The sequence below is a fragment of the Terrapene carolina genome, unplaced genomic scaffold, assembly GCF_002925995.2.
Source record: "Terrapene carolina triunguis isolate 2854851 unplaced genomic scaffold, T_m_triunguis-2.0 Scaffold23, whole genome shotgun sequence".
NCBI classification, from domain to species: Eukaryota; Metazoa; Chordata; order Testudines; family Emydidae; genus Terrapene; species Terrapene triunguis.
The window spans coordinates 20,623,070-20,649,604 of NW_020664374.1; the positions used below are offsets into that span (position 1 = coordinate 20,623,070).

General features: G+C 38.4%; 1 protein-coding gene across 2 annotated transcripts in view; it reads left to right on the forward strand.

Moving 5' to 3' along the window:
* Positions 1-26,535, forward strand: part of LOC113406244 (connector enhancer of kinase suppressor of ras 2-like) — a 357,746-nt gene that overhangs the window by 196,287 nt on the left and 134,924 nt on the right. The window contains exons 9-10 of one of the 2 annotated variants that reach the window (XM_026649850.2): positions 12,398-12,544; positions 25,071-25,204. In XM_026649850.2, coding sequence (XP_026505635.1) covers positions 12,398-12,544; positions 25,071-25,204 — 281 coding nt within the window. The remainder of the gene's footprint in view (positions 1-12,397; positions 12,545-25,070; positions 25,205-26,535) is intronic. The other variant, XM_026649851.2, reaches the window with a different exon arrangement.

Here is a 26,535-nt window from a genome sequence, read left to right on the forward strand (position 1 = left end):
GAGGGTCCTCTTTTTTTATTTAATAGATATGGTAACCCTACTGATGAGTGTCAGAAATCTAACCCCCATCCCTTTTATAAGTAGGGTCCCCTTATTGATTTGAGCTGTGAGACTCCTCTCTTCCTCCCAGATGCTTGCAGAGAACTTGAATCTTCTCTCACGGGCCAGTGCACTGCTCCCACCTGCCCCATACACAAATGATTACATGGCTACTGAATGGAGTTGCTTCCTAAGGGAGACTCCTAGTGGGAGACTGCTTGGTTAGCAGCAGAAAATGTCTACCTCATGTACTCTTAGGATTTGTTGGATCTTTTCAGCCTGGTTGAGTCAGGGAATATCACTGCCCTATTACGCTCATTCTGGCATGTTTTGGATTTTCTAATGTCAGGCTTCAGCAAAGGTGTCAGCATCAGTGCTCTCCATTTGCATGCCTCTGCTATAGTGGCTATTCAAGGCCTTATTGAGAGCAGGGACATTGTTCCACATCCCTAAATTGAGAAGTTTTTTCCCGTTATCTCTACAAAGTGGTGGTTCATCCAGTCAGTCCTCAGCAGCACCTAGACTTTGCCTTGCAGGTCTGATTGGGGGTCCCCTTCTGAGCCTTTTGGGCAGGCTCCTTTAGCATTTACTTTCTTTTAAGGCTGTTTTCCTTATTCTGGTCACCTTTGCCAGGTGAATGAGTGAATGGAACTCAGTCGTCATATATTCATTTTACCTGCAGCTCTTTCCAAACAAAGTGAGTCTTTTGCTTCCTCCAGAATTCATTCCTAAGGTGATTTCTGAATTCCATGTGAATGAGCCCATTGTTCTCCCTACTCTTTGCCCAAACGCAGTGTCTCCCTAGATAAGCAGCTGCATTTGTTGGATATTGAGTTAGTTCTGAAGCATTCTTTGTCATTTGCAAGAGTTGAGACAGTTGTGCCCTGAGCCACTGTCACTAGGTAAGTCTGACTGTATTCTGATAGCATGTGATCAAGCTGGTAAACCTCATCCCAAGGTAGTAAAATGCCATTCAACTAGAGTCTCTACATCGTGGACAGTGAGAGCTGAGGCATTTGCTTTGGATGTGTGGAAGAGAGCAACTTAATCTTCTCCTCACCATCACTATCAACTAGTTATCAGTATTCTTGGGCTGCCTTTGCAAAGTTTGCTAAGAGCAAAAAAATTAAGCTTGCCTCTTGGGCATCTGTATCCTTTATCTGTCCATGACTCCTGTGTCATAGGGTGGGAGAAGAGAGAGATGTACAACAAGGGAAAATTACATACCTGGTAATTGTGTTTGTCATAGTCTCCTCTTTTCCCATCCTACATTCCATCCTCCTCCTCTCTTGGGGAATCACTGGTACTGTCTGTACAAAAGTTAGAGGAGGAGTATTCTGGCAATATTCAATCTTTTGTTCTGTCTGCATTTTCATCTGTGCTCTGGAAGCATCTTTCACTAGAGGGACAGTGTGTGCCTGAGGTCTACAGAAAGAGGGGTGGTTTGTGCATTTCTTTGCCTCTTTGCTTGCAGTTGGAGGCAGCATGAGACTCTGTCTATGATTCCTGTTTCACAGGATAAAAGGGGAGACTGCAACAGTTACCAGGGATATAATGTTCCCTTTTCTTCCCTTTTTCAGTGTACTGTATATGTAGGTTGGTTTGTGTGTATGGATATATTTGTTGCTTTACTGTGCATGGATAGCTATCTAAATAAATATGCATTCATCCTCCCGAACACTGAAAGCCAGATACAGCTTTCTCCCCCAGTTTGTCTTGAGTATGCACATGGATTTACAAGTCTTTGCACCATTAACACCAGTGTAAATGACAGCAGAATCTGAATCTAGCCCAATGTTAAATAATAAAAACCTTTAAAATAATTCATGCTAAAAATGATTGGAGAAACCATGATTTCCAATCCTCCTATATGGGCCAAATAAAGAAATAAAAAACCCAAACTTTTGTGTGTGAAATCAGAGCTTGTCTAGACGAGGAGTTAGTTCACAGCAAGATGGGGTATAAATCGACCCTACGCTAGCCTGGCATGCACTAAGTGTCCATGTGGACCCTGCTGCTGCGCACTAAAAGTTCTCTAGTGTGGCTGTCCAGTAGATTGGGCCTCCTTAAAGTATTTACGGTACTTTAAATTAGGCACATGCATAATTCATTACTTTCTTATTTCTGTGCAGTGAGAAGTAAATGTAGAAACAGAGTAAGATGGTGATGATGATAGCGCTTGCAAATGTAGCTTAAAATTGTAAGCAAAACAAGTTAATACTTTACCATGGGGATAAAAATCAATGTAGAGGAATTCTTTAATCAATCTTAGTTGATTGAAGCCTAAAAATATAACTATATCTCAGCTGAGTGCTGTATATAGTGCAGTTTTATATCAGTTCAGTGTTGTTGTTTTTTGCCTGTCTCATGTTCTGTGGCAGAGAGATTCTATTGGACTTCAGGGGGACTGAGCAATATAAAAATACTAAGGTAGCTATAGGCTTCTTGATTATGAAATGTTAAGTGAATATCCAGTCTAAGCATCTCTTTCAAGGGTAGCAGCATCTATGGGCTGTAGTGGTGCATGCGGTTATCTCAAGTCAGTTTTTTTCATGCTCTAAGAAAGATTATGTGGAAAAATATCCCCCCTCCCCCCAACATCTCGGGGGAGGGGACCTTTGCTCGGACTTCAGGGAGAATATAGTGTCCCTGGAAGGCAAATGTGGGAGAAGGGGAATGAAAAATCAGACCCCCGCCCCCCCAAAAGGAGAAGGGTGCATGTCGAAGCCATGCCCTCCCTTCGGGTTTTGCTGCATCCTTTTGGCTAGCTAAGGAGGTTTGTGGTAGCTGATTGGCTCCTCCCTGGTAAGTTATATCTTTCCCTGTGCATGTTTTTGTGGATTGAGAAGGATTTTTTTCCCACTAGGTGAAATTAGCTGAGGTCTTCTGGGATTTTTTGCCTCCTTGCAGCATTGTGGAGGCACAATTGGGGCACAGATGGGATTTAGAAGCCTATTAAATGAAACTATAGAAATGTGTAGTTGTTGCAACTTGTGGCAATGTCCAGTGCAGGTAAAGGCTAAAAGGTGCAGCTCCCAGAGGTAAATAAGACCAATGATTTGAACTTGTGGACCTTGTACCTGTAAGGAGAGGCCTAAAGACACTCTATAGCCCATCCCCACAGAGGAGGAAGGTTAGGGGACTCAGAAGTGAACTGAGTCCTGGGAGGTAGGTTGTGGAGGGGCAGGTCTACCTTGAGTTACTACTTCTATAGTGGGAGTAGGGTGACCAGACAGCACATGTGAAAAATCGGGACAGGGGTGGGGGGTAATAGGAGCCTATATAAGAAAAAGACCCAAAAATCGGGACTGTCCCTATAAAATCGGGACATCTGGTCACCCTAAGTGGGAGCCCTGTAACCCTCTATTGGACCCAGTTAAATGGTGGGTATGTGAGATGAGGGGGCATACATCACCTCTACCTGGTGTTACTTTAATAAAGTTGCAGCCTGCCACTTAAAATCCACTGTCGTGTCTCTTTTGTTCCCCCGAGTGTCCTGAGGAAACTATTGGAGTGAAATGACTCATGCCAGCACATAGGAAATCTGGCACTGCTTTAAATCTGGCACTTCAAGTTTTAAACTCCATTTCTGGCAGCAGTTTTAAGACTTTAATCAGAGAACATACAGTACACAGCAACATACACGGACTCCTATAATGGAGGCTAAAATAGGAAAATGAACAATTTTCTATCACTTCCGTGCAAGTATCCATTCACTTGCTAAGTGTAGCTTTTAAAACAACGTGTATCCAAATCAGTGCAGTCAACCTCTTTCAGGTATCCCTGTTTCACCTACCTTGCAGCTTAACATGAATGTAGTGATTTAATTGTTCAAAGATGCACTTAAAGATTTCCTACACTTTTGTCTGAGACAAAAAAATAAAAAATTGGCTTAAAACTTCTACAAAACACTGTGGAGGTGAAAAGTCAAAGTTAAGGGTTATTGCTGAATGAACAATATTTATAATGAGTAAAATGTCTTTAGAATTATACAGTTTTGCTTCATGATTAATTTATTTCATTTATGAGGTCTAGAAATGTTACTATATCTACCATCACTCTTCTCCTGAAGGATGGTTTTATGCTTAGGCCACTAGATTAGGACTCGCAAGTTCTTAGTTTACGCTTCCCTGTTGTGCCACAGACTTCCTGTGTCCCCTTGGGAAACTCACTTAATCTCTTTATGCCTCAGTTCCCCATATGTAAAATACATATATTTTCCTAAATCACAGGTGTTGTGAAGATAAATCTATTAATCTTTGTGAGGCACTCTGATATTACATTGATGGGAGCTGTATAAGTAACTGGAGCGAGTAAGACAATGAAATCAATTAGAAGTCCTGTCAGCTAGGAGTATGGAAACACAATTAAATAAATCTTATAATGATGGAATGTTGTTTTAGTGTGTAAAGCACGGTACTCTGTGTCAGTACGCACCTGGATTCTATTATCAGCTCTGCTCATGACTGTGTGTCCCCTTGGGAAAGTCACTTAATTTCTCTGTACTTTGGTTTACCCATCTGTAAAATGAGCATAACAATGCTTACTTCATAAAAGCGTAATGATATTTAATTAACAAATGTTTATAAAGCACTAGGAGATTATCAAACAAAAGCTGTGATCTACTTCAATATAGTTTATATGCAAGCTATGTTGGTGGTGGTGTTATTTGAGGCCATCACTCTTTTGGTTATGATTAGATTTAATAATAAAATTAACACTGTGCATGTGTAGTGGGACTTTTAAAATCATATTTAACTTTATTTCAAAGTCAAACTTCTTCATGTAAGGCAAGTGATGTATTCCTCATTCAGAATCACAGGGTGTATAAGCATAGATGTTTGGATAAAAAAAAATATTATAGAAGTGTGGAGTATTTATTATTCATTACTGGTGACGAGCTAACCTGAAAAAAATCAGAATATGGAATCTGTTGATGCTTCTTTAAACTTTAGGCAGCCACCCCTTCCCAACCCTATAATGTATTCTGGAGGAGGTAGCCCTGAAGCATTCTATTCTTTTCCAGTGTCTTCAGAAGGGATGGAGGGAGGAAAGGTAAACCTATTGTTTGCTTCATTCTTTCTAGATTTTCACATGACTGCCAGCTGATATCCTTCCCCTCTGACCTCTTTTAGGGGAGTCAGTCTGCTTATTTACCAACCTCATGTAGATAGTTTAAAGTCATGTTATCAACCCAACTGTTGGCAGAATAAAAATGCTTCCTTTTGTTTAATATTTTGTTTTACCACCTGGATGACTGTACATCAGACCATTTTAACTCAGCAGCAGGTTACTAATTATTTGAGTAATAATTTCATAGATGCAATGTAATGTTTCATGCATAATTATTATTAATTTTTTATTCATTGTGAGGAGAGCAATCTGACCATTCAGATAATTTGTTAAAGAGCTTTTGGATTGCGTAATTAACTGAAAACTATTTGTGTGAATGGAGCCCTCCCCTCCACCACACAAATAGTTTTTCTTTTTATTTATAAGCTCACAAATATTGAAGGAAGTCTTTTGATCAGTCACAAGCAAAATTAAAGAAAGTTAGGAACATGACAGCTTTGATTTCCTTCAACAATAAGTTTTAATTAAATCTTTTGGTAGAATCAGCATGTTTGCTAAGCAGGAAAACAGTATAGAAGGCCTTACAGCAGTGGTGGGCAACCCGCGGCCCATCAGGGTAATCCACTGGCGGGCCACGAGACAGTTTGTTTACATTGACCATCCACAGGCACGGCTGCTTGCAGCTCCCAGTGGCTGCGGTTTGCCGTTCCTGGCCAATGGGCTGTCGGCCGTGCCTGCGGACAGTCAATATAAACAAACTGTCTCGTGGCCCGCCAGCGGATTACTCTGACGGGCTGTGTGTGGCCCATGGGCTGCAGGTTGCCCACCACTGCCTTACAGTTTATATTTAGCAGGAAAATATTTCTTTCCTCCAAAAATCTAATGACATCACCAGTTTTTCTTTTTCTGTAGATTTGGAACGAGTTAACATAAATGCAAAAAATATAGTCCTCCCATCATGGAGGCATTGATTACTGCTAACCCTCTTCCTTAGACATACTTAGTCTGGCTATGTTGGAAGAAGGACAGGAGACTCTGGATGAGGTTTAATTAGGCTACAACTTTATTCTTAAATGTCTGGGAGTACCCAGCAGATAAAAGTGTATAGTGCAGTTAATTCCATGATCATTTTGATATATACCTGGGAGGCTTCTGTAAACCCTCCCCCTTACCTATCCTGGTCCCCAGCCAACTTGCTGCTGGGACCTCACTATCCCCACCCCCTCGAATAAGGGTTTAGGGGGAAGGCTATGTAGGAGGGATAGGGTTGGCTCCCTATCATGTCAATTTTAGGAGTCCCAAAGCTCCCCATTTTTGCTCCTTTAAAGAATACCTCCTTTAAATCCTTTACCAATCCATTTTATCTGAGCACTGTATCCCTTCCCTAACTCCAACCTCCAGCCAATAAATGTTGTAATGTGAATAAGACTACCAATTTTTTTAAAAAAAAATGCAACAGCTCATATGCCTCTGTTGTTTGAGATATTCTTGCTGAATTTCTGGAACTTTAGATAATTCAGTGCTGTCATCTGCCTATATCCTGTGGCATCCTAAAAATGCTCCACTTGGGTCCTCGCATTTCTGCTGAGCCTGTAAATGTTTTTGTGGAGATGCCCTGGCTGCCCTGCAGTACTATGCATGAGAACAGGTGCTTCGGAAGGTGCTGACAAGCTTTTTGAGGATGTGGAGCTGGTTTACCATCTGGCACTCTAAAGGAGCAGAAAGTCAGTCCCAGTCCACAACTCTTTCAAAATGCCAGAAGGATGGGGTGAAGAGGGATTAGAAGACTAACAGTCCTTTGCCCCACAGATAATTTGATTTGCCATGATAAAGGGCAAGGGAGTAGTTAGACTCTCTCCCGTTTTACTTTAGGAAAGGAGATAAAGAAAAGAGGGCTACTAATATCAATTTTCCTAAAGTGGCATAAAGAGGGGAAACCTCAGAGAAGATTTTGTAGGAATTGTTTGCACTATTATTTATTTTCTGTAGTATCCACAGTGTGCTAAGCTTTAAGGAAGATGCTGTCTCTTCTTGCATGCATGCCAAATGTGAAGATTTTAAACAAAGCTATTTTTAAATGATCAGGGTACAGAGTATTTTTCATATCCAGACAACTTAAGATTTTACTAACTTTCTGTGGTGAAAAAAAGTCTCTGGGCTAAGACCAAACTAAAAAAATGTTTTATCAAATTTTAACAGCAACTGAAAATAGGAATTCAGAATAAAAGTATTAATTTAGACTGTGGTGACGCTATAACCCAAATATACCTACTACAAGCAAGGTTCACATACCAAAGAGGAGAGTTTGTTGGAGCTGTAGTTCTTGTCATCCTTAAAGATCTATGTGTCTCTGTCATTACAGGCTCTACCTCTAGATAATCAACTATAACGTGAGTAATGCGTCCTGAGTCAGAGGTAACATGCATTCTACTTAGCAAAATGAAACAATGGGGTCAGCCTGCAACTAAAAAGACCTGCCATGATTAGATCACTTTGAAAAAATTGATGTTGTAAATTATTTTAAGTTACTTATATTAATCTTAACTTTTAAAAGTGGACAGGTAGGCCTCTTAAGTCATATCATGAGTTAAAATACTATGTGTTAAAATAAACCCAAGCAATCCCATCCAAACAAAACCTGCTCTGAACCCTTCAACAGGATTCAAATAAAGGAGTTTGCTGTAAATGAAATTCTCCTTTCCTTGAATGCTTAACTAAGTACTAAAACCTTGGTGTCTTTTTTGTTGGTTTTGTTTATTCTTCCTCTTTACAGAACATGGGATAATCCACAGAATTTAAGATAATAAAATGCATTAAATATGGTGGTCTAAAAACATTGTTGCTTTGTAAATTACTCCTGCTCTTTGGTCAAATCCTACATGTTGACTAGCTGACTTTTATTAATGCATTTTGAAATTCCATACAAGAAGCTAGTATTAATGCAATATTTAGAAATCAGGAAATTCAGTGCTGAGTTTGAAAGCTCAAACATAGCTTTGCCACACTGTGCTTATTTTGTAAAATATTGTGTAATTTTATATCCTTTAAAATTATTTGTCTCATAATAAAATGAAAACTGGAAATTCTTGCATAACCTTGCATATAGCAACACTGGGTGTCCAGATTGGTTTTGTTGTTTACCTCAAGATCTACAAAACAAGACAAACTGAAACAGAATCAGTTTAGTGTTGTATAGTGGTGAAAATTTAGAAATAAATGGCCCTGAATTTAATTTAGGTGGTAAGTGAAACATCTTGTTAGAAATACATATATGTTCCTCCTCATGCAGCCCACAGAATAATTAGCACTGAAGTGCCTCTTTTTGGTACATGGGTTTGCGTGTGTTAGGGCAATTTGGAAGGAGCTTCTTTATACAGAAATTTGGAGACAATTGTAATACTTGTGACTGCTTTTCATTTACTTTTCTAATTCTTTCCTTGAAGCAATTAGAAACATATTTTATCTAAGGAATTCAAATTTCTTTACCAAGGAGATGGTGTATCATAGATGGGGAAACCGAAAGTATAAAGGCATTATGTCATATGGGCTAGACTTTGCCTCTCCCTGATGTGATTATCTACTGTGGGCGAAGATACTAGGGTCCCAGTAGTATCACCCGAAATTTGACCCATCCAGTGTTCATACATATGTACTCAGTGGTTTGACTGACAGCTAGTTCTCCTGTCTAATGTAAGGTGACTTGTCTTGCTCACACAGTTCCCCACGTGAATAAATGCGAATAGCAGTAAACAGCAATTTTGGCAGCAAATCAGCTAGCTTTGTATGAAGTAGGAGAATAGCTACTTGGAATTTGGGCAGGCCTTGCAAGACACAATCCAGCCTCTCTCAACAGCAGGATCAAAAGAACAAAGCAGTTTTGATGACAAAATATGTGTACTGTGTCACACAAAGAAAGGCTCGACTACAAGTAGCCAAGTTACCCTCCTGTCTTGTCCTCCTAGGGGTGTTGAAAGTCTGAAGTCTTAAAGGGGGGAATTGGGAATTGCTGGGGGTGATGGTAGCAGGGAGATCTTGAAGAGAGCTCCTGGAAGATAAATTTAGTTTACTTGGAAGAGGACTTTAATCCAGTGCCTTTAGAATAGCTTGTTCTGACATTTTTCAGTTTCAGGCATGCTTCCCCTTCACTTCCTACTTTTAATCGCCCCCTCCTCCACTAAAATAAAATTAAATCTATCGTTCAGTTTGTATTAATACTTCTGTTTTATTCTGTTTTGCTGGGGTCTTACAATGATCATTGGTTTGTTTATGCTTCCCAGAGATCATCAGTGCTGAGTAGCAGTTTCCCTTAATCTATCCTTGCCAATCTGATAGCTGTCTTGTTCCCTCAAGAATCTTAGTATTTCCTATTCAAGAGAGATGAAACAGTCTGAGGGCTGACTGGTCCAGAAATGAGATTCTTACGAGGGCATCAATGAAAGTGGAAGGTGGACTTCATTTGAAGATTATAGCTAATTTTTCATTGGAAAGATCTTAGTCAACTAAAATTGTTTTTGCCCCAGAGAATCTAAATTGGAATGTACAAATCCTAATAATTTTCAGTGTTCTTCCTTAATCCCCACAACTCTCACTCAAAGGGTAGAGAACCTTTCATTTATTTGAAAGTACCCCAGGAAAGGCAGGACAGTGTTCATCTCAGCATAGTTTGAAAATGTACATTAAGTAGTTTTTAAAAACCTGTCAGCATAACCAAAAAATCAGTTAATATATCTTCTGCCTGTTATATTTAGAAAGGGGATGGAATTAAAGCACAAGGCATGATTCTCTCACGCAACCTCATTCCAACTTATATGACAAGAATCTTGCATTACTGCCATAACTCTGTAACTTGCACCATGTCATCCTCTTCAAGACTCTTAGTTTTGCTTTATTCTGCACCAGGATTCCTTCACAGAAATCTTTTCAGTTGATGTACACTGTTATAGAATTAAAATGAACAGTGGGTTACATATAGAGAGAGGGTGTTTAACAAGTGAGAATTTTTATTCAGTCTTTCTGGCAGCATAAAGGAGAATGAAATTACAGGTATATTCAAGGTGGTAACTTTCCTTGGTCCTTAAAAACTCACAAAATGTTGAACACATCCATGTGAATCAGAAAGCACCATTATGGACACACAAAGTGGTTTTTCTTAAGATAGTAGTACTCAGAACCAAAAGTTTTAAATTTTATTCGGTAACCTTCTAGTTGCTACACATATTATTAAAGTAAACTGGAGACTATGGCAAGATGGTGAATGTATTCTACAAAACTTGATAAATGAATTTGTGTAGTTTTATTCAAAGTACTATAGCAAAATGAGTAGTGGTTTTGGAAAGGACATAAGTGAAGAGGTGTGTGTGTGTGTGTGTTTATATATATATATAAAGTTCCAGCCACGCTTAAAGGTCCAGTGTGGAGTCCAGAAGGGATTCCATAGGAGCAATTTTGTGAGTGTTCTGCTTCCTTGTTTACATTGATATACTATACAAACACACCTTGGTGGAGAGAACATGAGAATTTAACATTTCATGCAATGCATTTTGCTGTACTGAGAAAGGATGACTAGGTTCACTGTAGCACTTGAAGAATGATGATGGCAGCCTTCCTGTGCCTCAAGACTATTGACACAGGCACTATTGCTGACTTTGATCAATATGCCAATCTGAGATCAGAAACTCTGAAAATAATTGGTGATTGGAAAAATCAATGTATGATTTGGCATAATGGATGAACAAGCCAAATAATATGTATATTTTGAGCATCTTACATTAGACTTAATTACTTGGCAGCATAAATTTGGTTACCAGTTTTGCAGTAAATCTGAGTTTGTTCTCATGCACCCAAGAGTAAATTCCTTGAAGTGAAAGGTAAACAACATACAGATGTGTTTCACTGCTATACTAGACTAATGAAGGACAACATCAATGCTCCACTTCTTGATATTTTTCCATCTTATCCTTCCATAAGTAGCAGCATGCTATAGGTAGCATTGTACTATGTGTATTTACTTCATAGGTTTGGAAATTTCATATACCAGTTAGAAAATTTTCTAGTAAAAAGAACAAAATTAAGAATGTTTTTAATCATGATCCTTTAAAGTTAGGAGAAAACATAGTTATTAATGTTTAAAATGAGAAAAGGAGAGACACTTAAGGATGTAAAATATGTTAGAACGAATAGCTTTCTAAACACACAGGCTAAGATTTTCAAGTGACTTGTGATTTTGGGTACCTCAGCTTTTAGGCGGTCAATCTGAGACACCTTAACAGGGCCTGATTTTTTTTATTTTTTTTTTATTTTATTTTTTTAAGAATACACTGAGGGCTTGCTCTCTGAAAATCAGATATCTTTAAGGTGTTCCATACTGGCAATCTAAAATCTATCATTAGTCACTTTTGAAAAGCTTACTCAAGTTGTGTACCATAACAACTTTCCTTTTTTCAAAAGCTACATACAACAAATTATTCCAAAAAATTCTACCAAGTATTTAGAAGAAAAGGACAATTAGTCTTTTCACACTCATCAAGTGCCATATTTCACAATATTTGCAAAGTACTGTAATGTAAATGGGAAATTTTATTTTTGGACTGATGTTCAAGTACAGTAGCTAGATTACATTTCATTTATTAATTTATTGTAATTTAAATGGATGAAATTATTTAGAATAAAATTTCAAAAGCTGTGGTGTTTAAATTAACTAGGCTTTTAAATTTATTTTATAGCATTGTAAAGAATAGAAGTCTTAACTGAACCCTGTTATGCTTGCATCTGCCTGAAGTAGTAATATTTTAATGGTGTTTACAGTAATATTAATAGTATAATATTAGCATTTTTAAAGAGTAGAGGTATGGCAACATATATTTAGTAGAGTTTACAGTAATTATGAAGCATAAGATGTGCAGTTAAATTATGTTACTCTGGGTTAGACTGTATGAGATAGAAGCTAGGTCCTTTTAACCCTTTAACCTCTAAGGAAATACATCAGTGTTCAGTTATAATTAGTTTAAAAATCACAATGAGATTAAACTATGTGTTTTGGATGGAGGAGCAGTAGTTTAGTCATTCTAATAGCTGAAATGGTACATACCCATTTTAGTGTACCGTAATAAGTATTATTTTTAGTTGGCATGTTTTCTAATACTGTAATTAAAATTTTGACAGTTTTGCAGAGTTAATCTTCTAAAATATATATATACACAAACCTATTATGTTATTATTAAGAAGGGAACATTACCTCTTGAATACTGTACCTCAATTTTATTGTAATGATTTTGCTGGTTACCAGGTGGGGTGGCAGTTGAAAAATTTGGTGAATGCACTACGAGAGGATCCGAGTGGTGTTATCTTAACTTTGAAAAAGCGACCTCAGAGCATGCTTACCTCAGCACCAGCTTTACTGAAAAATATGAGATGGAAGCCCCTTGCTCTGCAGGTAATGAAGCTTAATCATAAGTCATACACCATCATTTTAACTATAGATTATCTCAGTGATGCTTTATTGTGCTTCATCTCAGCAGCATATGGATTTAATCTTGTATGCTTTGAAAACTTGTTTGTGAAATGATATCTGCACAGCTTGTTCTCATAGGCGCAGTTGAAATTAAATCCATTAGTTAGACCTTTTAAAAGGAAAAGACAATCCATAAGTTCTTTTGTTGTTTGGAAGTATTTAAAAATTATCCCAGATAACCGCAGGGTAATACTTCTAATGTACACAAATTGTTTGAGGGCTCCCATTCATTTTTCTAGGCATAGTTAGGAAGCTGCTATATTATAGTTTAGGTTCTTTTAAAGGTTACATTGCAGCATATTTTATAAATAGAGAAAAAATGTGATTTTGTTTTCAATTTAGCCAAGTACTTAATCAAGTGCACAACTTTAAGCATGTGCCTAAATATTTTGTGAATCAGGACCTTAGACAAGTACATGACTTTACTCCTCGGAGTAGTCCCATTGAAGTCTGCTCACGTGAGCAAAGGTATGCCTAAATTATTTGTAAGGATCAGTTCCTTAGTACTTAAAATATGTGCAGGTCTACAGAAGGTCTAAGCTGACCCTTTATTTCTCTTGTTTTTTAATAAAACTACAGTATGCCAAAAATGGAAACAGTTTAGTCAAAAATTTAGCATTTTACTTTAGTATAAAACATCACTGTGATAGCTTTATTTCCTAATAATTAAATTTTAGGAAATCCAGAATAATCTATCTCCAGGCTGATTAAACCATTTTACCAATTGATGAAAGCTGAAAAATAATGTATTTCCCCTTCACTTCAGTTGGGACATAATCTAGGAAGAATTTTATTTTCCTTGCATAAAAATTGCATTCTTAAGAGAGATTATTATCCTATCTTAAACATAGTCTAATTTAAAAATTAATACTGTTCATTGAAATAAAAAGTCATATTGTGAAGGAAAATGAGATATGGAAATGCCACTGCTGATAGTGGCTTTCTTTGCCATTTAAAATGCTAACAGGTTTATAAAAGCAACTAATACCATTCATCACATCCTTTCCTCAACCCCACCTCCATGGTTCAATATACCATTGTCTTTCAACTTGAATAGCTGTTAAAAAGATTAAGTTGTCTTAGCATTTAAAACATGAAGTACTCCATGGAAATGTGGCATTAAGTTTCAACCAACAAATAGCTGATCAGCATCTGAGTATATAACTGAAAATATGTATGCATGATAATGGGCATATGAATGTACTTACTTGAAAGTTGTGATTTTATCAAAGTTTTTTTGCTGACAATATAACCATCAGTGAAAAATACACATCATTGCTTAAAATGAGACTGTACCCTATTTCCTCTGTAGTATTTTTTGGTGACATTATGTCCGTTTTATTAAATATTTGTTCTGGCTCTACTTGAGTGTCTGCCACTAGACTATTCCCACCAAAGATCCCACAGCAGGGTTTTATAAGGGATAGTGGAGTAGTGGAGACACATGACTGTGCAGTTAAATCAAGAGAGGAGACAGGCTATTCCAAAGGGATGGGGGATCAGACAGCAACCAGCTTCCACCCTTTAGGCTTCATACAGCAAGAAAGCATGAGTCTCTAAAGGGCTCACTGAGCCTTCTTACATGGGAGTGAGAATCCATTAAACTCCCCTGAAGATTCTGATGTCAGGGCAGTGTACATGAGCCACCAGCCTTCCCTTGTTGAGATGCTTCTGCTGCTGTGATATGTGCATCAGGGACGTCATTTGTTATGGGATGAGGAGGCAATTGCCTCCCTCCCCCCGTCATTTTCATAGTTCCTCACCACTCAGTGCTGCGGTGTCTCCCCCAGGCCTGCAGCAGCCACTGGGAAGCAGGCCATTGTCAACACCGCCTGCCTCTTCCCACTAGCTGGATGGGTAGCAGCGGCAGTGGCCTGGGCCAGGTCTAAGAAGAGCGGGAAGAGGCCTGGTCCCTGCACCGGGCCAGCCATGTGCAAGACACCTCTTGTGGCCTGCACCCTTCCCATCTCTCTGGGACAGGGACAGGCCACCACACCCCCTCCTTGAGAGTAGGACCGGCCCCCTAACCTCCCACAAGCAGCTGTAGCCTCAGTGAGAAGGAGGAAGTGAGGGTGGTGACACAGCTTTGCCCCCCACTTCCTGAATTTTTCTGAAATGATGGCCCTAATGAATGTGCATGCACCAACATGCAAGCATGAGGCCTATAATTCACCCACTCCTCAAAATCTTAATTTAATCGCTAGATGAAAAGGTTTTCATGTGCACATGGCATTATATTGCAGAGATGAAAATTCACTTCTCTCTTAATTTGTTCAATTTGGGTCTAGTTTACAGTTTAGCATACTTAGAATGTCATAGAGCAGATACAGTTTTTAAAGTGAAATTTTAAAGATTTTTTTCTTACAATAATAGTATAGGAAATACTGGTAGTTTTTGAGGATATTTTGATTAATAGAAACTGAAATCCTATTAAGGTATTATAAATACAAACCTGATATGACATGGTGATATGTTATAGTCTTATTAGATATGACATAAAAGAAAAAGCCAGGAATCTTATTTTCGCATGTTTGTGTATATATATATATATATATATATGTGTGTGTGTGTGTGTGTGTGTGTGTGTGTGTGTATCTGCGGTACTTCATGGCTTTCTAAAGTGAGGGATAATTATTTTCTGTAGAAAAAGTTTCAACAATAAGTAGGACAAATTTCAGAATCTGCATAATGCTGTCTTGTTAACTTAAACACATTGGAGTTAAACAGAATACCAGTTGGCCCCAGATGAAATCAATTTTAAAGCTTAAATACTGAATAAGTGTGTAATAGCTATGGCAAATTCTGATTAATATAAAAGCAAAAAAGGTGCCATACTCTCACAGCTGTTCAAAAGTATGAACTGATTAGCATCAGACATCTGCATCGATTATCCATACTATTTTGATGATATTTTCATTTCTCTACAAATCCTAATGTCACTGTCCAGAACACAGTTTACTCCAAAATTTACACTTTGTAATTAGAAATTGCTATTTTGTGTTTCCTAAGTATGTGCTAGTTTCACAGACAGCTGATATTTTGTTTAATGGCAGAGGGAAAGACTTACTATGGGGAGAGGGTGAAAAATGGATGTTAACATAAATAGATAAAAGGAACATCTCCATAGTCTCTTTTTTCGAACCATAACATATTTGCTATATCAAGATGTCATTAAATAATGGAGAATGTTATAAGTGTGCAATCATCTCAAAGCTAAAACTGTTCAACAGTTTCAGCACACATAAGCAATAATAAAATCCATACCCCGAAATAAGGTCTTGTGAAAGCACAAAATATAAGAAGATATATCCGTAGCAACAGGTATGGAGAGGAAGTATAATTAGTTATTGACTTAGCGCCTGTAAATTAGCTTTTTATTTAACTTCTGCAAGAGGGGTGAGTAGAAGAAAAGGGCAAAATGTGATTTCCGAGATTAATCAAATAGTATTGAGTGTTGTAGGGGAAAGTGGGACTTGGCAAAATGTAAGAAACACTGGTAGTGAAACAGAGATTTAGTTTTTGAAAGCGCCTGCATCAGCAAACATCTCTAATAGTTGTCACATCAAACTTGGAGGCATAAATGGTTCAGCAAATTAAATTAAGGGGCTCATTTACATTGGGATCTTGTAATTGAAACCTTTTAAATCACAGTTCTAACAGAATAATATTGACACATTAGTCACTAAACTGCCCTCTGCTTGCTTAGTTGATAATTGTATGTACGAACATGAAAGTTCATCATTTGCAGCAAGATTTAAAAAAATCAAAGATTTAATGGAGCAATATTAAGTATGCCAATAAGATGGGTGAATGCTAGATGAAGTACTCCAACGTCAGCACTGTGTAAGTGCTACTAATGACTCTGTGGTATATGAATCATTTCAGTGCAGGAGATGACAGGAGTTGTGAGAGTTTTAAGCTTTTTTTAATATGTCCTGGTAATATTGTTAACCACCTGTTGTCCACTGAAAAACGTTTCTCCTCTTGTAGTGCTCTAAACTTGTAATAAATACATCAACCAAAAGTTCATGGTCTGTAGATGTGAAAAGGGCTTGTTGATAGTGCCAGTTGGCAAATCTGAAAAACTACGAGTCCCACAAGCTTATTTTTGTGAATGCAATATGTTTATTTTCCACAACTTGTTCCTGTTTTAAGTGTCTTGCCATTGATAATGCGCAAGTGACATTTAACAAATGGAACTTTCTGTTGACTACTTCATTTGGTTTCCTTCTTTTAGCAGACATTGACTAATTTGTTTTTTCACAATTATTATATGCTGAAAATTTCTCTGAGAGGTAAAAAAGTAAAATAAAAAAAATGCCAAATCTCTGTAGCAGGCTGGAAACCAGAGTGCAAAAATATGACTCAGCATGCAGAATAACGCCGACTAGAATATGGCTTTATATATTGCACAACATCATATAATGAGGTCCCAGCCTGTGTACATGTGTGCGCATAGCTTGAACTAAAATGTCCATCAGAAGAGGAAAAAACATCCATTTTGTTCTATACCTGTTTAAAACAAGTGAATTTTTTGACAGCAAAGGACACCTGAAGGCTCTCTGTTTAAACCTCCATAAATTAATATTTTCCACCTTTTTGTGGCTTATCAAAGTTCTATGTTTTATACGTTTTTATCATATCATAATTTGTGAATTACAGGGATTTTCAATGTATATTTTTTATAAAACTTGAATTAGGCAGCTACAACATTGGGGCTTTCTAAGATGTTTTTTGCGGTTGGAAATAATAATTATTATGTGATCGTACAACAAATGCTAACATGTCATGAATGCAACCATGAATCTTACTGGATTTGTTTTTCCCACTACGTTTCCATTGCTATTGTGGTTCGTTGTGTGGAGTCTAAAATGACATTCCCGATCATAATGATTCTATTTTTGACAATCATTAGACTTGTCATGTATGGAGTTTTATCTTCAACCTTTGTTTTTTATTTCTGCCACAGGTTGAGATAGTTGAATACTTTATCTGAGAACTAGAACTATGCAAACTTTCTCTGTCCTTAGAACAATCCTTCTGAGATTTAGAGTGTTTGCTGATTTAAATGTTTGTTGTATCTCACACCTTCTGTTTCAGTCTACACTCTTCTTCCTGACCTCACCATTTCTATTATTTCTGGGGCTTCCCTCGTAGTGGCTCCCCACAATACAATTTGAGCATTCCAAGGTATACTTTTGTCCTCTGAGGTGAAAGTTAATAAAGAAGAAGATTTTTGAGCTCATGGAATTTAAAATAGGCAGCAGCGGGGCTGTAACTGCCACGTGCTGTTTCGGGATAAGCTACAAAGCCTACCTCTAGCCCCTGGTATGTGCTTGTGCTGTTGGCCAAAAGGAATTTGAACTAACCTGCTGAAGACTCCTGATCCAGACTGGACTCTTTCAGGCTCATAGCGGGACTAGAGGAGCAGGGAGTGATGTTTCTGGAGGGTTCAGCTAAGCTATGAGGGCCTTGTGCCCACCACTGATGTCAATGGAAAGACTCTCGTTGACTTCAGTGAGCTTTGGATCAGGCCCAAATGGGTAATCAGCATCCAGACTTTAGAATGTTTATCAAGAGATGAACAGAATTTTCCTGACCACTCTGATATCTAGTGGGGTCCTATAGGGTAGGACTGGCCAACCTGTGGCTCTGGAGCCACATGCGGCTCTTCAGAGGTTAATATGCGGCTCCTTGCATAGGCGCTGACTCCGGGGCTGGAGCTACAGATGCTAACTTTCCAGTGTGCCGGGGGGTGCTCACTACTCAACCCCCTGCTCTGCCCCAGGTGCTGCCCCCACTCCACCCCTTCCCCCAAAGCCCCTACCCCTTCCCCCAAGCCTGCCATAGCCTTGCTCCTCTCCCACCCCCACAGGCCTCCTGCGCATGCGAAACAGCTGATTGCGGCAGGCAGGAGGCGCTGACCGGCGGGGTTGCTGGCGGGCGGGAGTTGCTGTGGGGGCTGCTGACATATTACTGTGGCTCTTTGGCAATGTACATTGGTAAATTCTGGCTCCTTCTCCGGCTCAGGTTGGCCACCCCTGCTATAGGGGGTCAGTCCTGGGTCTGGTACTATTCAATATTTTCATAAATGTCTTGGATAATGGAATGGAAAGTTTGCTTATAAAATTTGCAGATCACACCAAGATGGGAGGAGTTGTAAGCACTTTGGAGAAATGATTAGAATCCAAAATGACCTTCACAAATTGGAAAATTGGTCTGAAATCTACAAGATGAAATTCATTAAAGACAAGTGCAAAATACAGTCAAATGCACAACTACAAAATGAGAAATAACTGGCTAGCTGATAGTATTGCTGAAAAGGATCTGTGGTTCACAGGGTATCATAAATTGAATGAGTCAAAAATGTGATGCAATTGTGAAAAAGGGTTATATCATTCTGGGATGTATTAATAGGAGTGTCGTATGCAAGACATGGAAGGTAACTGTCCTATTCTACTCAGCACTGGTAAGACCTCATCTGGAGTAATATGTCCAGTTCTGGGTGCCCCACTTTAGGAAAGATGTGGACAAATTGGATAGAGCCCAGGAGAGCAACAAAAGTGATAAAAGGCAGGACAAGAAGTAATGGGCTTAATTGGCAGCAAAGGATATTTAGGTTAGATATTAGGAAAAACTTTCTAACTGTAAGGGTAGTTGAGCTTTGGAATAGGCTTCCAAAGGAAGTTTTTAAGAAGGGGTTGGACAAACATGTGTCAGATATAGTCTAGGTTTACTTGGTCTTGCCTCAGCACAAGGGACTGGATATGATGGCTTCTCGAGGTTCCTTCCAGTCCTACATTTCTATGATTTATGATTTTGTGTTAATCCATTATTAGTCATCACCATTTTGATCTAGAGTATTTCAATGGCAGATTTTGTTCATTTTTAAATAATGTATTGTACTATTCTATGCACTACTAAGGCTGTTGGTAAAGGATTTTTAGTAGCTCATCATGCAAGGTTCTGAGGCTTAGAACTTCATTTGTGGTTACATATTCACTTTGCTGTACTCAACTCTCCAGCTTCTTTGCTGAAAGAAAAGAGATCTTGAAGTCATTGTGGCTAGTTCTCTGAAAACATCTCTCAATGTGCAATGACAGTCAAAAAAGCTAACAATGTTAGGAACCATTAGGAAAGAGATAGATAAGACAGAATATAGCATCATGCCACTATATAAATCTATGGTATGCCCACACCTTGAATACTGAGTACAGTTCTGATTACCCCATCTCAAAAAAGATATCTTATAATTGGAAAAGGTGCAGAGAAGGGCAACAAAAATTATTAAGGGTGTGAAACAGCTTCCAAATGAGGAGACATTAAAAAGACTGGGACTTTTCAGCTTGGTAAAAAGACGACTAAATGGGGATAAGATAGAGGTGTATAAAATCGTGACTGGTGTAGAGAAATTGTATAAGGAAGTATTATTTACTCCTTCACATAACTAATGAACCAGGGATCATCCAGGCAGCAGGTTTAAAACAAACAAAAGGAAGTATTTGTTCACACAACACATAGTCAATGTGTGGAACTCGTTGCCAGAGGATGTTGTGAAGGCGAAAAGTGTAATGGGGTTCAAAAAAGAACTAGATGAGTTCATGGAGGATAGGTCCATCAATAGCTATTAGCCAAATGGTTAGGGATGCAACCCCATGCTCTGGGTGTCCCTAGGCTCTGATTACCAGACGCTGGGAATGGATGACAGGGGATGGATCACTCGATAATTTCCTGTTCTGTTCATTCCCTTTGAAGAACTTGGCATTGGCCACTGTCGTAAGACAGGATGCTGGGCTATATGGACCATTGGTCTGACCTAGTTCTTATGTTCTTTAAGTTTTTCCTTACCTTAGGTTTGAGAGGAAATTCTACTTTGATTATTTATTATTCCCCCCTTTGTTAATTTGCTTATATTGCCTCTCCATCCTCTAGCGACAACATTTTGTTCTGTTTTTGTCAGTTATTTGTGATTAAATTAATGAAATTACAGTTTTAATCATTAAATTTAAATAAACCCCTGTAATCTGTAGGATATTTAGTTGCCTAGTTGTCTTTTCACTACATAGGAGCTTGGCACTCTCTCTAGTGTTGTTTAAATGGATTCTGACCAGATTTCCTATGAAGCCTGAATTTTTTATATAATGTTTCATTACTTCTTCATTTCTTAGTTGCAAGCTGAAATAGACTGAAATGTGTAAACAATTTAGTTTATTGGGAATGGTTTGTTCAATAAATTGTTACTTTTTATGACCAAAACACAATTGTTTACTGATGAAGACACTGTAAAAAAAAAATTACTACCTAAAACTTTGTGTTGGTTTAACTTGTATTTTTTAAAGTTATATACCTTTCTTCTAGAGTTTTTGTTTATCTCTGCTTGACTACTATGATTCTCTATGTTTACATGTGTTTGTGTGTGGACTCACACACAGTATCACAATTTCTCTCCCCATCCTCACTTTAACTGTAACCTTTGAACTTCACTATCAGACCAAGGCATACAATGGATAATGTGTTTGGTCTCTGGAGATGGAAGGATTTTAATAGTATTACTAGGTGAGCACTCCCTCCCAGTCTACAAAATGGCACTGATTGTAGCATTGAAAGTTCCAGGCAATGATAGAGAAATAATTAGGTGAAAATGCTAATTCCAGACATAACCAAAGATGAAATATTTGGAGGGAGTATAGTGTATTTCATCATTGGTTGTGTATGGCACTAGCGTGTGTATGTGTGTGCATGAAATGTTTTGAGTAGATGCCTCAGCTTGTTGTAATGTATCCTTTATTATAAGGATCTTAGTGACAAGATCACTTCTGATACACAGAAAAGGAAGCAGTGAAAAAGATTTTGCTTTCTTTTGGATTCTGCAGGAATCAATGTATGTCATTGCAGATTTTCCTTACCTTCATTTCAAGGATGTTGTGAAGCTTAATTTATTAACTTTGTAAAATGCTTTGAGATCCTCTGGTGGTTAAATGTAGTGGGGAGAGAGTGAGTGGATGAAAGTAGTTGTACTCTGCAAGACTCTGCCTACAATCAAAGCTGTATTCACTTGTGCGCTAATATGTTATGCTACTCATTTAGTCCTCCTCCTTTGTTGCATGCTTGGATCACCATCCACAATTCTGACATTTAAACACTGAACATTCTGACAATTGTCAGAATTAGGCGTCAAGTTTAACACCCCACTGAGCTGCAATGTGAGAGCAGCTCATACCTAACAGCTATTATTCCAAGCTGTTTTCAGGCTCTGGTATTCATCCCATTATCAGCTGCTTTTACTTCTCATTTGGAAGGTTATCTTCACAACCATAAGGACCTAAAGTCTTTAATTCTTTTTTTTTTTTTTAATGAAACCTGAGCTTCTGTAACACAAGATGGCAGCCACCACAAAGAAGTACCAGCTTGCTGAGCTATTGCCAGGTGGCCCAATTTGAACACATTTTTAAAGGGTTTGTTGTTGTCATATCTATTGAAAACAGTGACAAACATCTGGCAGGGACAAGTTGTTTCACTTTTCCATTCCTTGGTTTAAAAGTGGGCTTCTACTTCTATGCATACTGCCAGGTTTTTCTTCTGCTCTGCTTTTATGGACTAAGCTGAACAGGTGAATTTTACAGCCTGACCCGATGGTGGCAAGGGTAGGACACTTCCAGATCTATTTTGGAACAGTACTCCCGAGCATTGTGCTTGATGTTGTAGACTCTACTTACAGTTCTTGACCTTCTAAAAAAACCCAGGTCATCCTGGGAGAGCTAGCTAAGCTACTGTCCAGCAAGACACTAGAGTCACTCAGATCCGTGGAGAATTCACTCAAAAAACAACTCTGATACCATAGCCCAAGTTCAGCTGCCCAACATGGAAACCAAGGATTTCCCTCAAGTTATCTTCAGACCCCCAACCCCAGCCAGCAGGATGTGTGCACATGCACACACACTCTTCTCTGATGGACAGAACATAACATCTTCCAAGGCAAGATCAGAGTTTCCACTGCCTCACCTGAACAATGGAGAGACTGAAATCTCTCATTCTTAAAGACTCATGAACCCATCAAATATCCAGAGCCCATTATTAGAACTATTCTGAACAGCAAACCAACTAATAAACCTGGATTGCCTTTACCAAATCTTGGACTCATGTACCACCTGCTATGAAGTGATCCTTGCAGAACTGCCAGATTGAAACAAAAGAGCCTTATCAGAAGCTGGGTCTGTCTCACAAAGATATGAGGCCTGGAGGGTCATCTAGGCCAACACACAGGGAAACTCTTTGCCAGTTCCCTGCACCTGCAGCCTGGTGAATCAAGGCCACTGGGCTCCCAACTGGCAGTCGCCTGAAGGAAATTTCACTCCCCTCACACTCAGTAAGCCTGAAAAGGCACTTCCCATACTGAGCATCCATTAGAAAGGAAATAAAATACTTTGCTTTAGTAGATGGTTCAGGGATTCAGAGTTAGCTTTCACGGTTGAAATCTTCAGTGATGAGATTTCTGTTGTCTTAGGTCAAGAGGGGTTTTTTTGTTTTTAGAATTCCTGAAACGGATTTCAGGCTCATGCTTGTTTTTAATACTCATATGGTCTTTTATCTGTTCCTTCCTCTGTATGTCTTTCTCTACCTGCCCAACCTCCCAAACAGAGACTGTAGTTTGCTGCCTTTTTTTTTTTTTAAACAGATTCAGACTGTGAGGGACTCACATTTATTCTAGTAGTTTTAGAATAACTAACTAGCAAAAAAATTAGCAAACACTTCAATTTGTCATTGTTTAAAGGTTATAGGTCAGTAAGAGTTAGCAAGACAGGATTTAAAAGTGATCATAAAGTTAATATTCCAAAAACACATTGCAAGATTAACATTGGACCAACAAAAATTCCAGAATGAAGTCTAACACAATACTACTCCCAAGTAACATTTTGAAGATATCCTGTGGCACAGGATTTCCTTTCATGTTTGTAGGATGTTTCAGATATCCTAAAAGGCACACATGAATCTAACAGTATTTAAAGATGCAAAAAGGAAATACTACAGTAATATGCAGACAATTTTTGATGTATACAGTTACTATTGTGAAAGATTGAAAAGTCTAATTGGTTTAGCAAAAAGACAGCAGCTCATTGCTGTCTTACAGAAGGCCCAAATTTGGAAGAAGGTCTGTTGTTAAACCCTCAGGGTTTGCTGTAGTCTAGGTATACTGCAGAGGTGTCATGATTAATATGTGGGGAAGGAGAGCTGATTACTCTCTACAGAAGTGCCCCATTGACCTGTCACAATTTATTCTTTACAGAACTTGCAAAAGTGTCTTCTATGCATACTGTCCTTTTAGCCTGAGCTCATAGCTTTTCTGTTCTAAGTACAACATGAAAAAGTTGTGTCCTAAAGCACTGATGTGCGTGAGGAATCTATAGCTGTCGTGACCACTGTGTACTTCCAAGCCTGTAAGATTTATTCTTCAAGGCATTTATTTTTAACAAATGGAAGGAGAGCGAGCACTTTAAAATCAAAACAAAATAAAAACCAACATATTTTTAATATTAGAATTACTCAGCATTTGCTTTCTTTTCTGAGTGTAGTTAGCATAAACGCTCAAACTTAACGCTAGTCAGCAGAAATATTGTGAGGCTGAGCAAACTGGCATGCCTCTTATTTCCTTCATTGCACTTCTCTCTCTAACACTCAGAGAAAGAGATGTGAGAACTGATGGGGCTGTTAATCAGAGCTATTGAGAGAGAGAACATCAAGCTCGGGCTGGAATGGTAGCTAGAATCCAGGCATAGTCTGCAAGGGAGGTGTTCACTGCCTGACTAAGGCCTGGGTAGGGTAGAAAATGCTCAAAAACATGTGAAGTGTTATTTGGTGGAAATGGGTCCTGAAGAGTGTAGAATAATAGACTCCCATTTGCTCTGTATCATAATATTTCTGCTTATAAGATATGAAATCGGAGCTACAGTATCCAAAGCCGTAGAAAAACTGAAACTTCCACAGATATTTCTTACATAATAACACTGGTATTTTTGAATTTAAATGACGACATCTTTTTAAATACATACCTATACAACCTCTATTGTAAACACTAGAGTTTAAACAAGTCACTAGCTTCTGGGTAACTTACATTAGTGAAGCTTCGAGTGGTGTCCCTACATGACTATTTTTATGGGCACTGGCAATAGAGTAGCTTGTACTAAGCAAGAGGGAAGGAGAAAGGATGTGAAGAGGAGTCTGCTTCACAAGCATAACTCATGTCCCTTTTACAGTTTGTGAATATCCCTTCTCTTTAACATGAATAGTTTTTCAGGTAGTTTAAAACAACCATGTAATATCAAAAGTATTTATTTTTAGGTTTTATTTTATCAGTTTGTCTTTAATTTTAATTATTTTCATTTGAAAATAAGAATATGCTAGATATAATAGATACCCATGTGTTTTTTTTTCTCTTTTTTATTTTAACCAGCCGCTTATTCCTAGAAGTCCTACAAGCAGCGTTGCTACACCATCCAGCACTATCAGCACACCCACTAAAAGAGACAGTTCAGCACTCCAAGATCTCTACATACCCCCTCCTCCGGCAGAGCCTTATATTCCCAGGTAAAAAGCTAATGATGATGTTACAGGTTCCTACAGTTTATGGACAAAGAATGGCACTTGTAAAAGACTGAGCATTCAAACAAATTTAAGACAGTAGTTAAAGATAAGAAAAGTGATTACACTTGTTGAAAGTACATATTCATGTATATGGATTGGAGGATGAGGCCTCTGATATTTTCCCATGGAGTTCGACTAGTTGTTAGAAATATAAGAGTGACTACACTGGATCAGACCCATGATCTGTTTGTTCCAGCATTGTGCCTCCTGCAGTGGCCCACGCCATTTATTGCAGAAAAAGGTACATGACCCTCAGAGTAGGTAGATTTGGGCTAATCTGCCCCATGATGGTGTCACCCTAATCCCTATTAGTGAAAGATTGTCTTGAACCCTGAAGCAAAACTAGAAAGAGTACTTTGTGTCTGTGATGTCTGCCATCTTAGCCAGTGACAGGGATTGAACTGGGACACTCTATAGCTAAAAATGTGAATTTCTATAGCTTGAGCTAGAGGGAGAGGCTCTTACTGCAATGGATTGCTACTTTTCTACAGCCATGGTAATTCCTTTTTTAGATATGTTTTGTATAATATCATTGGAGCAAATTGCTAGGACAATATTTGAGGTATGACTTTCATTCTATATTCTGTAGCTACCCAATTGTTCCATAAATATATATGCCACTCTGAGCTGAAACAGCCACCTTCATCACTGTCCCTTCAAGTCTCCAGCTGTCCTCCTCTGTGTCACAGAACGTTTTCCTTCTGACTGAGCTGTCAGCCTCCAGTTAGGAGTCAGAAGAGCAGCAGCAGGTTCATCCTTCGGTTTATCACATTGTCCTATTACCACTCATCCAATTCAGTATGCTACCGCAGTATACCCTGTTGTTCCTCTCCAGTAATCCCGTATGGATATTATAGCATATAAATACATTTGTAAAATATGCATTGTAAGCAATACAGATGCCTTAAAATACACAGTGAGAATAGCAAGAGAACATAATTCAGAAGAACAGATTTTTCTTAAATGTGTGTGTAGAACATTATATAACCAAATAGTGATTTAAAAGCCTTTTTTTCCCCCTGGCAGTCTTTTGTTACATTTACTGGGCTATGTTGGGAGAACAGTGTGCATATTTCCTTAGGGGTGATTAGAGTCACTCAACAGTGACCCTTCCAGCCAGTTGATAAGATGTATTGCCTGATGCTGACAAGGCTTTCTTATGGGTTATCCCAGGGTGATGTGAATGGCAACTTAAACTGGCAGGGGAAGAGAATTGTGCATTTATGAGAAATCCTTTATTCTCCAGAGATACTGAAAACCTTCTGAGTCAGAAT